At 39.2% G+C, this 20,675-nt stretch overlaps 1 protein-coding gene and 2 long non-coding RNA genes across 3 annotated transcripts in view; 1 reads left to right on the forward strand and 2 right to left on the reverse strand.

Moving 5' to 3' along the window:
• The window catches only part of LOC134211772 (integrator complex subunit 3 homolog), a 225,563-nt gene extending 221,827 nt beyond the window's left edge, over positions 1-3,736 (forward strand). Inside the window, exon 12 of the mRNA XM_062688995.1 lies at positions 3,502-3,736. Within this exon, the coding sequence (XP_062544979.1) occupies positions 3,502-3,564 (63 nt within the window). The 3' untranslated portion in view covers positions 3,565-3,736. The remainder of the gene's footprint in view (positions 1-3,501) is intronic.
• Positions 1,668-3,488, reverse strand: LOC134211779 (uncharacterized). Its single transcript, XR_009979095.1, has 2 exons — positions 2,708-3,488; positions 1,668-2,583 (listed from the first exon to the last, which is right to left on the reverse strand). It is a non-coding gene; the product is annotated as an uncharacterized LOC134211779 (long non-coding RNA).
• A 9,788-nt stretch (positions 3,737-13,524) lies between the features above and the next one.
• Positions 13,525-18,500, reverse strand: LOC134211780 (uncharacterized). Its single transcript, XR_009979096.1, has 3 exons — positions 16,703-18,500; positions 16,557-16,636; positions 13,525-16,493 (listed from the first exon to the last, which is right to left on the reverse strand). It is a non-coding gene; the product is annotated as an uncharacterized LOC134211780 (long non-coding RNA).
• Positions 18,501-20,675: the final 2,175 nt, after the last annotated feature.

Raw genomic sequence — 20,675 nt, forward strand, 5'->3', positions numbered from 1 at the left:
TTGAGTTGATCGCAAATACTTAGATATATGTCCATATTTTCTTGATTACTATGTTTCTTGTGAGCTTTGAGTTTTCGGTTTTTATTTTTTTTTTATCTCCCAAGTAAACCAAACCGGATTTTTCAAATCAAATTGGCATCTACGTTTTTTAACCGGCACTTCTTCTATTATTGTTTTCATAATTATTTCATAGAAAATTTCAGTGGCGCTTTCTATGTTCGTTTCATTCTTAACCTTTTGTCTGTGCTCTGGGGTCAATATGACCCCAGGCCACTTTGAGTGGCTGCCATTTTTTTAATTTTCAACGGATTCTCCTAATTTTGGTAGTTTGGTAAAACTCGCCGAGATCTGTCTCCTAGGTGCAAATTCACTTCAAAAATCTTGAAAATCTGCGCTACAGTGTACTTTTTCAAAAACTTACGTTGTCTGTGCTCTGCGGTCACATTGACCCCAAATTGAAATTGCTATAACTTTTTAATGCTTGGCCAATTTTGGATTTTTGAGGCTGTTTCGAAAGATAATTCAATCATCTCCCAGGTCGTTACCAAAGATTGACTACAGGTGGGCGGGTACCTCGCGGGGTGGGGTTTTCGTTATAAAGGGTACAAAAATAGTGATTTCTCATACTTATTTTACTTATATCTGTGAATCCTACCCATTTTGAACTGCACCTTTTCAAAAAGGTTATGCAGGAAGGCGTGTGCTTTGATATGAGGCATTGATTAGTTTAGAGCTTGGTCGCTAGGTGGCGGTATATTTGAATTCATTACTTTAGACTACTCAAGTAATTCCGATATATGGAATTTTCCTCATTGTAAATATTCTTATCGCACAAATTTGAAATTTGTAAAGATGACGTCTTTAATAAAGTTCGTCTGGTGGGAATGGACTGTCATGTGACGAAATGAATAATTAGGAAATTTACAAATAGGCGGCGCTAGCTGACTTGCAATATTCTTGCATATATGAAATATTGCTTTAGCTTGAGATCCCTCATACCTACACTCAAGTTGTATTCGGCAACATTGTTCAGGATGTCTAGAACTACAAAGCGGTGCTCAATATAATGAGTACGTCTTCCAATTTTTGAATTTGTGCGATAAGAATATTTACACTGAGGAGAATTCTATATATCGGAATATCTTAAGTAGTCCAAAATAATGAATTCAAATATACCACCACCTGGCGGCCGAGTTCTAAACTTATCAACGCCTCATGCCAGAGCACATGCCTTCCTGCATAACCTTTTTAAAAAAGGTGCAGTTCAAAATGGGTAGGATTTTCGGATATAAGTAAAATAATCATGAAAAATCACTGGTTTTATACCCTTGTTCACTAAAACCCCTCCCCGCGATGTTCCCGCCCACCAATAGTTAATATTTTGTAACGACATGAAAGATGATTAAATTATCTTTCGAAGCAGCCCCAAAAATCCAAAATTGGTCAAGCATTAAAAAAGTTATAGCAATTTCAATTTGGGGTCAATTTGACCCCAGAGCACAGACAACGTAAGTTTTTTTGAGCACAGACAGAAGGTTAAATAAAGTTTGCCAGTTAACACTGTTTAGTTTGGATTTGATATTAACAAAATTTACTGAAGGATAATCAAAAAATTCCTCAAATTCGAATTTCGAAAGTGATTTTTTATTATGTATAAACAGTGAATATTCTTTAGCAGTGTGAAAAGCTTCATTTTTTCATAAAGGGCTTATTGATTCACTAACATAGAAGTCTTCAAAAGTATTTGTTAGAAGAAAATCCAGGTAACAATTTGGTTGATTCGTTGATTTTTTACATGATTAACATTATTGAGTCCTAAATTAGAAATTTTATCGAATGAACACTGTAACAATGCATTTTAACCTACAATTGGCAATAAAATACTATCATTATTCATGTCTGGAATGAAATCAACATTGCGTTGATTGAAATCACCGTATTTGTGGACTTTAACTTCTGGTGGTAAGCAAGACAAAATTTGTTCAGCAGAAACGAAAAATTTATCATATATTTCTCTACGGGCATTGTTTGGTGGAATGTACACATATGCAAAAATATGAATTTCGTTGGCCATTGTTGTTCTAACCCTTTGTTGAAGTATTGTTTATTAAACTAAAATATCTTCACACACTTAATTTGTTTCGCCGAGGCCGGTAAAATAAATTGCCGAGAATCCAACAGCTGATATCTCGGTAAAAATCTCAGCGAAAGTTTGAATTACCGATTGGTCGTAAAATGTTCGACACCACCCAGCTGTCAAAATTTACAAATTACAAAACAAAAAAAAAGCGTTAATCAATAGGAAAATAGATTTTATTTTTGATCATTTTTGTGTGTTTGTAGTATATATAGTTTTATGAAAATGCTGCATGAAACCTGACTTGCCTACCAAAATTAACAGGATTTCTATTTCTGTTATTGTTCCACGATTCCATAGAGAACCAGAACAGGACCCGAGACAGGACCAGTCAGTATAGGTTCCTGATTATTCCAACGATGGTCAACGTGTTTATTTTGGCTCCTTCTTGGAAGGAAGCAATTTTCTCGCAATGTCCATCTATCTTGTTTGAATTACAGCTGCAGCTGAAATTAATACGGACTTAACTTTTATTATTTACAATGTTAAAATCGACGTAAAATGTGTGAATTTTTAACAGATTATAGTTTCCTGCCCGTACAGGAAGTTTAAATCAGAATGAATACTTACCAAAAAAAAATGCAAAGATGAAAATTCTATTTTTCCATTGCTCTTGCTTCCTCACGTGTTTTTTTACAGCGAAGCTAGAGCTTAACTGTTTGACAGATGGGTTTGCCAAAACTCAGTCAAATTCCGAACTACCGATGACGATGGCAAACTTGACTGCCGAGTTTCAGTAACTTATGTTAACGTCATATTTATTGACCGAGATATCAGTTAAAATAAGATTTTACGATTATGTTCGTCAATTTATTTTACCGAGTAGAAAATAGTCTTTTAAGTGTGAAAACGAAGACGAGCCAACCTAGAGCTGAAAGTCTCATTAATAAAGAGAACCGAAAAAAAATAAAAATAAAAAAAAATCCAGAAAAAAAATTGTTTGCTACTGTATATCCAAAAGGAGGATATTTCGACATAGTTGTTTCAAAAGGGCGAAAGTCGCAAACGTAAACATTGACTTCTTTTGCTGATTTCAGGAAGATTAGAGACTTCTGGCTCTATTTTCCACTTCCATTCGATAGAAGACGCGGAGCGACACCAGTTTCAAGTGGTTGTTAGCTGGGAGCGGTCCTAGTTGTTGAGAAATTTGCAGGAAAAGGCATTGTTTACGTTTGCGACATTGGCCCTTAAGAAACAACAGTGTCGATTTTAGCGCAAAAAAAAGGACATCTGATTTTTAATGAAAAAGGAGGACATGTCCTCCTTTAGGATACCCTAGTCAGTTTTGGATAAGATTTCTATTATGATGTCTTATCGGTAACATGGGAAAAGTAACACTAATAGTATTTTTTTTCTCTTTTCAGGAGGATTGGTCAAAACAGAAATCTGGAAAACGACGGAAAAAGGCATTCAGCGACTCTGATTGACAATTCATTTTTGTAGGATATACATACTCCTCCACATATCGTTGCATTCACTCCCGAGAAATGCCTAAGACATCAATATTTAATATTTGGTTTCTGTAAGATATGTAGCAAACACCATTTTACTTTATGTTTATGTATAAAAAAAGTCATTTTTCGCAAACTTTCAACGTTATTTATAAAGAATTCCAAAATCATTGTCCTGCTGTTCCAATTTAGGGCTGATGACCACGTAGCGGTCGTCTATAGACGCTACGCATTATATCGTCTATATGACGCCGCGCACTGCTCTATGTCCCCTCACGTCGTACCTTATATGGCCATCATAATCCACTGCTTAATTGCTGCAGACATTTTAATGACGTGAGCGACTGTTTCGATTTTAATATTAGTAATACTACGTTTAAAAATAGGTTAAAGTTACTACTTTAAGTTACACTCTGTGCAACCATTATATGTTGGTGACGGTGGACAAATAAATAAATAAAGTTTGTACGCTCCTTCGTAGTTTGCCTCCATCTTTTGATGGTTTAGTGACGGCGCTAGACAGTCGGTCTGATGACGACATATAGCTTGACATGATGAAATCAAAACTAGCGGATGAATATCACCGACGTTTGGAACGTGATGCTTCCACGGTGAAGGTGGAAAGAGCAATGAAATCGGCAACGAATAGCCAGAGAAGTGATCCGCGCGTATGCCATTCTTGCAACAAATCGGGGCATATTAAACGTAATTGCCGTAAATTCTTGTCGTAGCGCAAAGAAAACGAAAACGTTCCGCTGAGAGCCGGGAAAAGTGACAGTGCGAAAGCAAAAGCAGTGCATGGCGAAGGCATGTCGCGTTCGGTGCCGGTAATGAAACCGAGAGTGCCGCGTCACGTTCGTGGAGGATTGACAGTGGGGCGAGTGCCCACATGACAAACAATAGATCTTTCTTCGAATCGTTGCGCGAGTTTGATGGCGGTATGATAACGTTGGCTGGTGGGAAGAAGGATAGCCATTCGCGGCGAGGTCCTGGTGTGCTGTTCGCGATTGATGGTGATGACAAAGTGAAGACGATTGAATTCAGCTGCGTCAAGTTTGTGCCTGGACTAGCGACCAGCAACAGGAAGTCATAGTGGCGGATTGTACAATCTGCGGCTGACGGAGCGTTCGTTGGTTGCATCTGCAGGATGCCGCCGGAAAGACTGTCAACATCAATGGCACCGGCGGCTCGGGCACCGTGATTGGTCTGCCATTGAACGGATAAACAAGGAACATCTTGCTACAGGTATGAGAATGAGTGATTGTGGCTTGAGAATTGTGTGCGAGTGTTGCTTGGAGGGAAAATCATCCCGATTCCCTTTCCCCGAAATTGTTGAGCGGAAGGCAACTCAGGTGCTTGATATCGTCCACACGGACCTTTGTGGACCGATGTCGAATGTTACACCAAGCGGATACAGGTATGTTATGTATGTATGTAACCTAGTAGATGACTATAGTGTTGAAATCGCGGCGGAACAGGCACAGTGGAATGTCCACACAGACCGGAGAATACAAAACAGGGACTTGCGCTACGGCGGAAGAAAAGAAAAACGTCAACAAACGATGTTTATTGGGAAACGGTGAATGTTCGGTGCTGGTGGAGGACAAGCTGCTGTAGCTGGTGCTGCTGGAGGACAAGTTGCTGCTGGAGCTGTGGCTGACGCTGCTGTTGGTGGAGCTGTGGCTGGTGCTGCTGTTGGTGGAGCTGGTGGTGGCGTAGGTGGAGGAATACCTGCAGGTGGTAGGCGAACATTGAATGACGTTATCGACGCTTTTGATGATTATTGTTTGCCTAGGAAAAATGTAGCTATGGAAGCCTTTAAATTCAATATGATTATCCAAAAGGAGAAACAATCATTTGGGAGTTTTGAAACTGAGCTGCGTACCCAGTTGCAGTATTGCGAATTCGAATGCACTAATTGTCAAACATCATATGCGGATCGTTTGCTGCGCGACCGGATTATAGTTGGAATCCAAGGTAAAAAACTTCAATTAAAATTGCTGCATGGAAAGGATGATCCCTTGGCCAAGGTGATCGAAAGTTGCAAGGTGTTCGAAGCTGCTGCTGCTAATAAACAACTGCTGGACCGGAAGAATGCAGAAATCAAATCATTGGTCGAAGAATCTCGGGAAGCCGGAATCTTGTCAGAAACTCCAGAAGTAGCTGTAGTCAAACGAAGTTGTTACAACTGTGGTCAAGCATTCAACGGTCAACATGTTCGTCATTGCCCGGCGATAAACATCAGGTGCAATAAGTGCGGCAGGATAGGACATTTTCAAAAATGTTGCAAAGCTGGAGGATGCGATGTTACGAAAGGGAGGCCGAAGCAGAAGGATGACAAGAAAAAGACGATAGTTGAAAATATTCGATCAATTGACTGGCGTGACTCAGGTAAATTGTTGAATGTAGAACAGGATGACAGTGCTGAATTGACAGGGTTATCGCACATTTATCATTACAGAAGTCTGAATGACCGAGTTGTAGCGCGTGTGAGATGGATGAAAACGTTCCTCATTCAGGATTATCCTGTTTCCTTTAAACTTGATATTGGATCTGATATAAACTGTATGCCGTTGGAATTGGAATTGGAATTTCTAAATTCAAGCAATATCGTGTATTGGACTACAGCTCTAACGAAAACAGTTCACGGTCACTTGGTCACTCTTCATGGTCTTCTTAAACGTACTTACTCCGTATGCGTGGAGGGTAATTTGCCGCCTGACGTAAATACATTTCTCTCTATTTTTATAAATCTTTTCGATGATCTTGGCAAATGTCCTGGAACCTGTTCAATTGTTTTAAAAGAAGGTTCGACCCCCGCATTGCATTACAAGAAAAGAATTCTTTTAAGCTTGCAAGATAGGCTCAAAGATCAGTTGAATGAGATGGTTGTTGAAGGTATTATTTCGCCGGTGGATTATCCTACTGATTGGTTTATTAACATTCAAATAACAAAACAGAAGAAGGGAACCCCCTCACGAAGAACAACAAATACTTGAGATACTGACTGATACTTCTGCCGGCAGCTGCAGTTCTCTTTATTCAGCAATAGGTATATACAATAATCCATAACAAACTTCCTTAATCTATACCAAAGAGCAACTACAACAAACCAGCGCCCGCTTCTTATCCATCTTCGATCTACAGCGAAGCGTCGCACACTACCTGATATTCCAACACTCCTCCAACACACACTCAACAGTGTGCACGCGTCGCTACTGTCCTGGCTACTCCTAACACTGAGCCTTCAGTCCAGAGCTCCTCCTCGCCGAACAATTCCTCCTGGCCCAATCCGTTGCCCGTACAAATGGCCTCTATCCGACGTTTGCACAGCAACCTGTTGACCAGCTCCTAAATGTTCCGACACTCCTATCGGACTACGGCTGGCCAGCCAGCATCCTACCGAACCTCCTGATGAATTCCGTCCGGCGTTACCCAAGACTCACGTGGCTGATCCATGATCCCACTGCGCCACGCGACTTATGCGGCCGATCCATGATCCCACTGCGATAACGTCGACGGACATAACATCCCACTAAGTTGGAGAACGGGAATCGTTCCTGGGCCCATAACCTGTTGGGCATAAGAAGGGAACCCCCTCACGAAGAACAACAAATACTAGAGTTCCCTGTCTACATCACGGCAGGCTACTGACTGATACTTCTGCCGGCAGCTGCAGTTCTCTTTATTCAGCAATAGGTATATACAATAATCCATAACAAACGTCCTTAATCTATACCAAAGAGCAACTACAACAAACCGGCGCCCGCTTCTTATCCATCTTCGATCTACAGCGAAGCGTCGCACACTACCTGATATTCCAACAATAACAAACATTTCTTGATTCCGAAAATCGAGGACATTATGTGTACGTTGTCTAATAAGAAAGTGTTCTCTGTCCTTGATCTAAGAAATGGATTCTGGCAAATGGAACTCGACTCTCAAAGCTCAAACTTAACAACCTTTATGACCCCCTTTGGCCGGTATAAATGGAACACGGTACCGTTTGGTATTAACAGTGCGTTCCATAATGGTGCAAATCTTTGGAGATATCCCTGGGGTTGAAGTCTACTTCGATGATCTTACCATTGCTGGTAGATATAATGAGGAACATGATAGGACCTTACGAATAGTTTTGGAAAGAGCTTCGAAGCATAACATTCGTTTCAATGACAGTAAGATTCAATATCGATGCTCAGAGATCAAGTTAATGGGGCATGTTATTTCAAATGGTACTATTCGTCCCGACGACAAATACATTTGCGCAATTACATAAATAAAAATACAATTACATATTATTAATAAATTATTACAAAATTACATAAATAATAATACGCAATTACATAAATAAAACTGAGGTACTGAGACTTTTAGGATTGTTCAAATACTTGTCACGGTTCATTCCCAATCTTTCAAAAAAGACGGCTCTTATGCGAGAGGTTTCAAGAAAGGATGTAGTATGGGAGTGGACTTCCGCTCATGATGAAGAACTGAATAGTTTATTACAAGTGATTTCTACGAGTCCGGTACTGACTATCTATGATCCTAAGGAACCAGTGGTCATACAAACAGACAGTTCCAAAGACGGGATTGGGAGTGTGTTAGTGCAAAATGGACATTTTGTAGCATATGCATCTCGTTGTCTGACCAAAAGTGAAGCGAAGTGGGATCAGATAGAGAAGGAGCTTTTGGCGATTGTGTTTGCTTGTGAACGGTTCCACTATTTTCTCTACGGACGGGACTTTGAGGTTCAATCTGACCATAAACCCAAATATATTATATCGGGACTAATTTGCGATTTGGGCGTAACTTATTTTGTAAACAAACATTGGAAGGCGAATTCCAGCTACAGCAAGCATTTTCCGAGAAAATCGTGCTATGTATCCGATAGAATAGGCTTTCCTCTAGCAGGCAAGGGAATTAGTTTTGGAGAAAAACGCTTCCATTCTACGGAATCCACAAAACAATGTTTGTTTACAAAATAAGTGCCGCCCAAATCGCAAATTGGTCCCGATATTAAGATCTGTCTCATTTGGAGAATTAAACTTAAAAATGACAGTCCGAAAATTAGAAAATCACACAGTCATAAGAATGGTTGGTGCTATCCAGCAATTCCAATAAGACATCGATGGTAAATGATTCGATATCTGTCAAAAGTAATCTTGCTCTGCAAGCAGGGTTATTTGTTAATATTGAAATGTTACTTTTAAGTTTAATTACAGTTTAATTCTCCAAATGAGACAGACCCTAACAATATGTTCACTTCGAGCTTTTCCCACAGAGAACAGACATGGAGGCTCGAACAAAATTTCTTGTAAAACATGTGTGAACAAACACACCGAACCTCAACGCCATCGACGTCGACATTGCAACTCCCAATCTCATTTTGACAACACGATGGCGCTGGTATGCCCTTGCATGCATAACGACACTAGCGCACAGTGGCATTTTTTGATGACGCTAGCGCTGATTATGTACGGGATAACGGCGACATTCCAAAGTAATTTCAAAATGAACAGTAAAAAGTTATCACAACATTGCGAGTGGAGCTTCAACGTCTGTTCTCTGTGCTTTTCCATACAACGAAATGGGGAACCATTTGCCGGTGATAACAACATCATCTAGCGAGCAAAGAGGAATCTAAACATGTTTTCTTCTTGTTTATTCTAGCAAATCTTCCTGCCATCTTACAGTGACAGTCATGCAGTTGAAAAGATGTCCATATTTTTGTGAATAAATCGATCATCAAATGATCGATTTTTTTCATTCATGTTGTAAATATAGAGAAAAATAAATTGTGCTCCGACTGCTCCAACAGTAGAAGCGGTTCCGCATATGAGGAAATGCTTGCTGCGCATTAGAAAATGTTAATTCAATTTCATTTGGCTCAAAAATTAATTGTAGGCATCAGTTCAAGACAAAATTTTCAAAACGACTTATCTGCTTTTGTAAACAATTATTCAAACGACGATTTGACGAATCTGATCGCACTCCACGCAAATCAACGCCATCAACAGATAGCGGACACCTTCACCTACCTATTGGTGGTGTTGGTTTGCGTGAGAGTGCTATCAGATTCGTCAAATCGTCGTTTCAATCTTTGTTTACAAAAGCAGATAAGTCGTTTTGAAAATTTTGTCTTGAGTTAGTATTCTACGAGGTTTTTTATCAACAGTTTCCAGCATCCGTAATATGTATATAAGTTATTCGTAATATTGATGCCAAAACAAATATTCCGAGTGTGTTCACTGCCAAAAATATCTATATAAGATATATGTGTCGCCGTTTTATATTTTTGCAATAGCTCCACCCTAATATAATCGATACAGAACCATACATAAATTAAATATTTGCTAATTCGGGACCACACATAAAGCTTATTCGGATATTAAATATTTTAAATAATTTTAGTTTATTAGTAGTTCGCGTGGCGATAGGTTATGTGTGCGCTGATATACATCATGAGTTAAATCTATGGATTTTTGCCAATTAGGGTCTCCGACATTTCTCACCAACACGAACGCAGGTTCGTGGATGCAAACAATCCCATTTGATTTTGCCGTGACAGCTGCTCGTGGTTGCAAACAAACAGAGTAAAAGTGTGAGTGAAACGTGCGTGTACGTACACGATCGCTGAAAGCCTAATAAATATGTGTGGATTTTTAGTAGTGTTGCTGAGCCTTTCATTGAAATGCATCAATATTCTTTTTGATTTCGAATTTCAATTTTATATCTAGATATGCGAAATTAGTTTGGGTCCATGCTTTCACCAAACACACCCAATTTTTATCACTGGAAACCAGCAAAATTTTGCTGGATTTTGTCGTTACTGCTCTGCTCGTTACATTTTGATTGCTGTTCTTCCAGCAAAAATGAAAATCATAAAAATGACAGTTTCTTAACTGTATTTTCAGCAACGTCGATTATGGTTTGCTGGACGGTCAGCAAAACAAAAGTCAAAATTATTTCGCTGATTTTTCAGCACATTATATTAGAAAAAAAATTGAAGATATGAAGTGAACCGGCCCAGGGCCGAAAACCTCTTTAATAAAGATAATAATAATAATTTGAAGATCGGATAACTTTGTTTGACTTTTGGCTGATGATGCTATCAAGAAATAAAAATTTTAAAAGATTTTTGCTTAATCGACTCTTGATACACGTCATACGAGCTTTTCTCATATGAATAATTTTCTTCCGTATGTACACATTTTTATTTGTTATCCTTTTATGTGAATACGAATAAAAGCGCTAAGAAACTGCAATAAAACATGATAAAACTATCGCTCACGACAGGGGACGGATTAGTAATAGCCCTCGTAATAGCTCTCGGATTAGACATCAATTTGACAGATAATCAAAATTGCCGGATTTCCAGCAAAACCATTACTTTGCTGGTTTTCAGTAAATCATTTTAACGATTGCTGGATTGCAGCAAACAGATTTATTACTGGTTAACAACCAGCAAACCGTTTTGTTGGAACGGGAGATGGAATTTTGGTGTGAAAGCAAAACTAGTTTTCTACTATACACGAAATACTATTTTAATAATGTACCAAGTTGACCAACACCGAAAATATCACAGAATCATTTTTTAGTTTTGGCAGAAACCACAGATGTGATGAGACATATTACAATATTACAAAATGGGAAAAAATGCAATGTGTATATACCAGATGGGTGACACGACGCTATGTTTTTTCAGCCTAATACGCGAAGGGCGTTCGTCGACTGTTGAATAAATTTATTATTTGTTTTGTCGTAGGGGAAGGTGGTCAATTGTCGGCACTGGTCGGGTGTCAGCACCCCGACGTAACTTTTGGAGATATTAGATATGGACATTTTGGCATATGTTATGCATGCGGCCCTATATAAGCACAATCTTTTTGTGCCGACTACCGAACCAAACTGATGCCTATGTTTAGTTTAACAAAGAAAACATTTTTTTTAATCAAGTGAAAACCTACTCAAAAGTTTTTTTTTTCGGTTATTTGCTTAGGGGCCATCCAGAAACCACGTGGTCATATTTTTGAAGATTTCCAACCCCCCTTCCCCCCATGTGGTTTTTCGTGGTCATTTGGCAGACCCCCCTATGACCACGTGGTTTTTTTTCAAGTACAAAAATTTAAAAAAACCTTATGTAACTAAAACATATGGTTAACACTTACATACCTGACCCCCAATTTCACGTAAAACTAAATTTTCAAAATGATGGTTCTCAGCAGTCTTGATTCGGAATTTGGTTCTGTTTTCTGCAATCGATCACAAAAATCCTATAGTTTCAGGGACATTGGTCATCGTTTTGAAAATGGACATGGTTCCGGAGATATTGATGGGAGTACTGGGGTAACCTCCCGATCCAGAAAAATGGCCACAGCCTGATCAAGCCGGAAACACGTCTTTAGACGTGTCAAACTTCATGATTTTGCAAAACAAGTTCATAGAAATGTGTTCTGAGGGTATTTGGTCCATCTGGCCACATTCCGGGATTCCGGGAAATTAGGATCAAATCAAATTGCATCGGATTGGGTATATACCGATGATGACGACATTGCAAATGTCTTGATTGATCTGGTAGATATCGTGGGCTGAACTTGAGAGCATTTTGGAGTACCTTGAGCATCTCGTTTTCCTGAATATTAATCACTGGCTTAACGTTCAGGATGATCCATCTTATCTGAGTATACAGAATGATTCAAACATTTCAACTTCATTTGCATGCTCTTAGAATTGAAATCTTCCCAAGGTTTCGGATATCTGAGTTTTCAGGGTCAGTCAAATTTGAGCTCCCATATTTTTTCTGTAAAGCCAATATCTAGATGAACAATTTTACTTCAGAAAGTGATGGCCTAGCTCTCTTTTGTGATTTTATAGACAATCTAAAACGCTGGGCATATATGACCCATCCGTCCTGAAAGGGTTGAGATTTGTTTTGGAATTCAATTTCAATCGTTATTATAACACTAGTTTTTAACCTAGATTGTTTTAGGAATTGGAGTGTTTTTTTCTGGAACACTGCCACTTTTTTTCATATCGCAGGAATCTTCTTAGTTCTAAGACCCTTTTATGAACTTAAAAAGCATTCTATTTAGAATTTCATGTTGATTTTTTTAAATGCAAGTTTATCTATGTCATAACCTTTTTCATACGCACTACTAGAATTTAGTGTATTTAGAACATTTAGGTGCATTATTAAATTTTTCGATCAATCATCCTAATTGTTCACTAGAATTAAACTTGTCAAAATGATACGCACATATCAATCCAAATGTGACTTGGGAATCCGATGAGAAATGTGACTTGGGAATCCGGTGACTTTTCGACTGTATTTTTTTTAATTATTGTATTCTAATTTCTTATCTGTTAGTTTCCGTTAGTTTATGTTAGTTTCCTAATCTGAATTCTGAGATATCCAAGTACGATGCTTCAACTAACTAGATACCGCAAATATGGGAAATATAGGCCAAACAGCAAATCTCCATTCTCAACTTGACCTGTTTATTTCAATTTTCTTTAAGACTGTTCTCTTCCTAAAGTTTGCAATAGGTATATGGATTAGTTGTTCAAACACACCATTATATATGCAAAATTATGTTGATTAGCTACATCAGCAGTAATCTGCTACTGTGCATAATGAAATTATTTATTTATTTATTGTCGTCAATCATAATTGTAGACCTATTTACATTTGTATTCTTAATTATTCTAAATAACATTAAATAATGTTGATACTGTTTAAACTTATTGTAAAGTGTCATTAGCTTATAATACGAGAGAAGATCTGTTTCAGCTGTGTTTTGGACATCGATAAGTCAATAGTGTCACAATGTTTATTATAAGTGATCATCATTTGATTCATTGGGCCATTTTTTGCATAGTTTGTTCGATGATAATTTACGGAGAATATTTGACGATGTCGTAAAGATCGTATTGAGTCAATTCTGTTTGAAACAATATTGTTTATAAAAGTTACCATTGCTAAATCTCGACGCACTTTCAGTGAATGAATATTGATGAGCTTACAACGGGCTACATATGGTGGCAATGGAAATTCGGTCCACCCTAACTTTCGTAGTGCATATAATAAAAATTGTTTTTGAACTGACTCAATTCTGTTGGCATGAATAACTGAAAATGGGGACCAAACTATGCTGCAATATTCTAAGATTGGCCTTACATAAGCTGTATATAGTGTTTTTATTGTGTATGGGTCCTGGAAATTGTAACAGAATCGTTTTATAAAACCTAACATGTTGTTGGATTTGCTAACAATTAAGTTATAATGATCGATGAAAGTTAGTTTTGAATTAAAGTATATAAATACTGTGTTGTAAGTATTTCAAGCGCCATTTTTGTTACAATACAACTGACCGTGTCTTACGCACAAAATGTAATTCTATACTTACTTCATAACTGCAACACTTTATGCGAACATCACTCGCCCTTAAATAAATATACACAGCATTCACTCACACTAAGCACTTTATGCGAGCACCACTTGCGCTCATACAATAATTATTAACAATACTAAGTCGCACTGATCTCTTTTTGCGAGCACCACTTGCGCTCATTAAAAAAATAAACCATACTAAGTCGTACTGAGCTTTTTTAATGCGATCACCACTTGCGCTTCATCATCGCGAACATCAGCAACACTAAGTCGCACTGAGCACTTTATGCGAGCACCACTCGCGCTCACTCGAAAAATAAACCATAGTAAGTCATACTGAGCTTTTTTTTATGCGAGCACCACTCGCGCTCCCCTAATAAAAAAATCCAAAAAAATTACAATAGAAATTATTGTAACATTACGCTGAAACTAATAGTAATTACGGTAAACTCTATTGTGGCACACAATAGAATAACATAGAAGAATATTGTTTTCCACCATAACGGCTATTGTAAATGGCAGTTTAACAATAGAAAATAAGGGGTTGTTATGTATCTTTACAATAAAAAAAAAAAAATTTCTCCGACGAATTTTTGCCATTACAATTGAATTTATTGTGATTCTATTGCCAACTTTTAACTGGCAATTGAGTCTATTGTACATCTATTGGAACAACAATATGGCACTTTAATTGGTATGATATAAAAACAATAGAATTTAATGTTCATAAATAAAACTTATTGTGATTTTATGATATTTTATTGCAACTCTATTGTATTTTTTATCCGGGTCTTTACGAACATCAGCAACAATTAGTCGCACTGAGCACTTTATGCGAGCACCACTCGCGCTCATTCAAAATAAACCATTGTAAGTCGTACTGAGCTCTTTTATGCGAGCACCAGTCGCGCTCTTTACGAACATCAGCAACAATAAGTCGCACTGAGCACTTTATGCGAGCACCACTCGCGCTCATTCAAAAAATAAACCATAGTAAGTCGTACTGAGCTTTTTTATGCGAGCACCACTCGCGCTTTTTACGAACATCAGCAACAATAAGTCGCACTGAGCACTTTATGCGAGCACCACTCGCGCTCATTCAAAATAAACCACACTAAGTCGTACTGAGCTTTTTTATGCGAGCACCACTCGCGCTCATTCAAAATAAACCATAGTAAGTCATACTTTTTTTTTCTCTTCCTAAACAATGGAGGAGGAATCTGCTCAACAGACATCCTGGGTTGAACAGGAAGTGCGGGGTTAGGGATCACCGAGAGAGGCAGGACTACATCCCCGACCCGCTAAACCGTTTCCATTGCCGCCAAGCCCATAGTCCCTTCGGTACAACCAGAAAGTAATGCTTCAAAGGGGGGCCAGTGCACAACGCACCCTCGAGGTTAGCTGCGTGTCCTTGTAACGTTCTGTCCGGCTTTCTTAAGCTGACGGCTTAAGCGCCACCTTCAATAAGAAGGACCGTTAGCTCTGCTTAAATTTACCCGGATGAGACTGCCGACTCAGGGCAGGTCAAAGTCACGCAAGAACCGAAGTTGCACTTCAACACACCAAACAAAGTCATCAAAAACCAACCAGACTCAACCTTACCGACATTATCTACGAACTAAATTTAAGATTATATTTACAAAACCCTCGATAATCAATCAGGCAGGGGAATACTTAGCCTTTAATAAACCTTAGCCAACCTAAAATCTTTTCAAAATGACGTGACGAAAGAAAAGTGAAGTGTGTGGTTCTAAACTAGGAGTAATTTTATTCAAAATAACCAATACGCGGTCGCGTATCCTAAAACAAGATTATTTTATCGAATGGTCCTCAATTCGATGCGAAAAGTTTATTGAAATTTTTAAATTAAGGAAAGCCTAATTCCCTAACCGTGTGTGACGTCACGTTCAAAATGCAAAACTGCTAATAATTTCTGTTTCGTTTGTAGGTAACTGAAATTCGAGCTTCAAGATGGACAGATCTGACCTTAGCTTCTTCTCAATGCCGGCGTTCCCACGTCGGATGCAATCTGCAGTCGAATTCGAGCTTTCGTGGATGCCACAAGCGAAAGTAGGCTGGACGCAACTCACCTTGCTTTGCGTCGCCGTTGTCGATACCAAGGAAAAGCTTTCATACCACCCAGTTGACTCGCGCGCTGGCGTTGAGTTTCGGGGTACAAATATCCCCTAGCACAGTGGAGTGATTGCCGTTAATATTGCTCGGCAAACGCCACGCGGCTTATTTACTTGCGAGTCGTAACGCCTACCACGTGCAAGTTACGTTGTGGTTCGATGCGGCTCTGGGACGGGTGTATCCGTGTATCTTATCGACGAAACGACGCCCACTGAGCTTTCGGTGAAACCAACGCGTCGACGGCGTCGCAGACGTGGCTTTCCAACGACGGTTCACTCGACGTCTTATAGATGTCGGACCCAACGGTCACGACGTTTGGTACCACGTGCTTCGAACAGTGCACCAACTCCGCACAAACCGCCCACGAGAACGGGCTTTTGTCCTGCTCAACGTGGCTGACTTTATTATTTGCTCGAAAATATTATAGTTAATTAACTAGGCTCACCTGAATTCAAAGTCGAAAATATTAACTAGGTTCGCAACAATTTCAGTCTTAAACTGAATCACACTCGATAAATATATAAACTAAATACAAAAGTAAGTATTAGAACTAATATTTAGGAAAATAAACTTAATCGGACGCGAACTTACTCCGAGTTTAGTATGGCGTCGTTCAAATTCACTTTTTAAAAAAGACGGTAAGTTTTCAACTGAACTCTAGTAAGCACTCCACTATAATGAGGAAACCGACGCGAGTTAGATTGGCTTCAGCCTAGTCGTGGCTACGTGTTTCCCTCTTATTGGTCGGTTACAGAGAGTTTAATTTACGACGTAATACGAACTATTGTTGTAAATTACAATCAAATCTGGCTGTTTTACAACGACGCATTAGATCATGAACGACGCAATAAATTCAAATTTCTAATCCTTCTGTGCTACTTCAGTTCTTGACACATAGGTGGCTAATATAGGTTACTGTCTTTGCTAGACTTTCAAATCCACTGACTGCATCGTCACGTCAGGATAAATGGAAACTTACATTGAGCAATACACAGCACGAAATCAGACAGCAAAATACGCGAAACATAAATTAAACGACAAACGCTTTAAGTTGGGTTCACAATGTTCTTACATTCTCGCCCATCCTAACAAAATAAAAATTATGAAATGAAATTTTGAAATTTTTATTCTTCAATTTATTCCTAAATCCGACATCTAATTTATTATTACAGACTTACACATGATTGATTGAACGAAGTATCTGGTTTGCAGACTATACTATTGAATGAGAACTATTTTTCATTGTGCTGTGGCATTTTTTTTTTCTACTTGAATTTCTTACATTAACTTTCTTACTTCAATTGACCTCAGAAATGTCTGAGCAGATTTACAAATTCTTCGAATCGATACAATTTACCTCAGAAACGTCTGAGAAAAGTACTATTTCCAATGAATTCTAATTTCACCTCAGAAATGTCTGAGAACCAAAACAATTCAAATACAATCTTAATAAACCCCAGAAATATCTGAGCCTCTAATCAAAACAATCTAAAACTCTTATCTGAGCATTCACTGTGAATTAAATATTATTGTTGCCACAACATATTGTTTACTTTGGGTTTAATGGAATGTATTGCTATGCTGGGAGTTGCTTGATACTACTGCTGTCAAACGGATCTGTCAAATGAAACTGTCAAACTACTGCAATGATAACCGGGCTATTGTAAAACGAAAGTGAAAGTGAAAACTAAAATGTGGCGCAAGAATATTAAAGAAAACTATGGCTTATTAAGAGAAATTATGGTGAAAAGTTTACTGCGCGTCCCATTTCAAGCGCCTCGACATTTAAGGAACTAGTGGAGTGGATTATCGACTGCGAAAGGTATGTTTACTATGGGATCAAAGTGTTAACGTTCGGCGGTGGTGTGTGAAAAGGACTATGCAACGATCCCCCATTCAACCAATCTACGATAATATTTTAACAAAACTGACTAATTAAACAATGCTAATTTTATAAACTATCATCAACAACGGAGGAAACACTATGTGACATCTCGACGTTGGATTCTGCCAGACACCTCTTCGAGTATTTTGTTATTGTTGGCTTGTTTATGTGCATCGGCGGATGCACCGTCATAGCTGGTGTGGTTTAGGCGCGTTTTAAGAAGGATCCATGATAACTGCCTGGTATCCTTTTCCCATTGAGATCCTCTACTACATAAGTGTTAGTGCCGAGCACTTCTCGTACTCGAACTTTGCTAAATTTGTTTCCAAATTTGCCAACAAAGTTTTTCTGTTTATTGGACAGGTGCATTTCCTTTTTATACACAGTGTCTCCCACCGCAAAGTGATGTTTGGTGTTAGCTCGCAAGTTATACGAACTACTATATCTTTTGTATGCATTGAGAAGGTTTTCGCGGACGATGTTGAACAAGTTATTTGTTTCTCGTTTTAGGTCTTCGCTGCTTCTTTTGTCCTGGATTCGCTGCAAAAGATCATATTCATCGCCGGTGCTCACCATATTACGGCCAAAGTTGACGAAGTACGGTGTGTACCCCGTACTGTCGTGTACGTTTGTGCGAATTGCTTTCGCGATCTGGTGGACAGACTCATCCCAGTCCCGGTGGTCCTTTTTACGGTTAAGCGAACATCGAATCGCAGTAACAATAACCCGATTGACGCGCTCTGTCGGATTCGGTACGGGATGATACACAGAGAGATTCCAGTGAGTAACCGAATACTTTTGTAGCAGCTTAGTGAACATTTCGCCTTTGAAGACCTGTGCATTATCAGTAATACACACGCTGGGTGTACCGAACAAGTTGAACACCAGGTTTTCGACGAAAGCACATACGGGTTGCGCAGTTGCTGTTCGCATACATTGCACCAACACGAATTTGGAGAAGAAGTCGCTAACGACCAAAATCCAAACATTCCCTTTTCTGCTGCGCGGATATGGACCCAGAAAATCTAGTGAAATCAGCTCCCAGGGGCGCGTGCATAGTTTCGGTTTTCCGCACGGAGGTGTTACGTTGAGATTTGGAACTTTAGATTCACGACAAACTTCGCATCGTTCACAAAACCTTTTGATGTCCGCTGCCATTCGTGGCCAATAGAATCGCTCACGAATTTTAGCCAATGTTTTAACCAATCCAAGGTGCGCTTCCTGGTGGATTGTCCTCATTACGTCTTGCCTTTCCGCCAAAGGGACTACATATTTCCAACGGAAGGTGCTATCTTCCACGATGGATGCATTTGTAATAAACTTATATACTTTTCCATCGTGTATGGTAAAATCCCGGTATTGTTCTGGGAATTTCTCAATCATCTGTTTGAGCTGCGTTATATAAGGGTCCATGAGGGTAACTTCTACGGAGTTCACCGCTCTCGACAGGGCATCTGCTGGAATATTTTCGCTCCCTTTGCGATACTGCAGTAGAAGATCGTATTTTGATAGTTTTAATGCCCAACGAGCAATTCGGGGCGATTTACTTTCGATTGACATATTGCGTAGGAACGTAAGACTCATTGCGTCAGTTTGTACGACAAACTGCGATCCTTCCACGAAATGCTTAAAGTTCTCAATGCTCAAGAGAACAGCAAGACACTCTCTTTCAGTGGCGCTATAGCGGCGCTGAGTGCTGGAGAGCTTCTTTGAGAAGTACGCAATCGGTCGCCTCTCACCATCGTTGTTTTGCGTCAAAACGGCTCCAATTGCGAGGTCAGAACTATCGGAAGGGTTTCGTGAAATCAGGGTTTGAAAGCACCGGGGCTGTTACAAGCAATGTTTTAAGTTTTATTAATGCTGCATCGGCTGCTTCTGTCCAAGTAAAATGTTTGCGATTCTTTTTAAGTAAATCGGAGATGGGACTGGTAACTTCCGAATAATTGGGTATGAATTTTTGATAAAACCCAGCCAATCCTAGAAGTCTTCTAATGTCCTTGATCGTCTTCGGTACGGGATACTCCAGAACGGGTTGAACCTTGCTGACATCCATGGACAAACCGTCCTCTGAGAGTACGTATCCCAAATAACGGATCTTCGTCTGACAAAATTTACTTTTTTGTAAATTTATTGTGAGACCCGCATTACGAAGTCTCCGAGCTACCTCTGTTATTAGCTCAATATGCTCCTCCAAACTATTGGACACGATGATTATGTCATCCAAATATACGTAAACCCTCGGCTCCAGATCGTGGCCTAATACTCTACTCATAAGGCGAGCCATTGTTGCCGGGGCATTTGACAAACCAAAAGGCATTACAGTAAACCGATAAAGGTTTTTCGTGGTTCGAAACGCAGTCATGTTTTTGGAAGAATTATCTAAAGCCACTTGATAATAGGACTCACTGAGATCGATTACCGTAAAATACTTAGATTTTGGAATCCTCTGTAGTATTGCCATCATATTCGGAAAAGGGAACTCATCTCTTTTCGTAAATTGGTTCATCCTTCTCGAATCAAGGCAAATCCGCCATTTACCATTGGCTTTCTTCACCGGTAATAAGGGGTTTAGAAAGTCTATCGCGTGAGGACATTCTTCAATGACGCCCAACTTCTTCATTCGCTCTACTTCAGCATCGATCACACATTCAACCGACGGAGACCAACGATACGAGGGAA

This window comes from Armigeres subalbatus, chromosome 2 (assembly GCF_024139115.2).
Source record: "Armigeres subalbatus isolate Guangzhou_Male chromosome 2, GZ_Asu_2, whole genome shotgun sequence".
NCBI lineage: Eukaryota > Metazoa > Arthropoda > Insecta > Diptera > Culicidae > Armigeres > Armigeres subalbatus.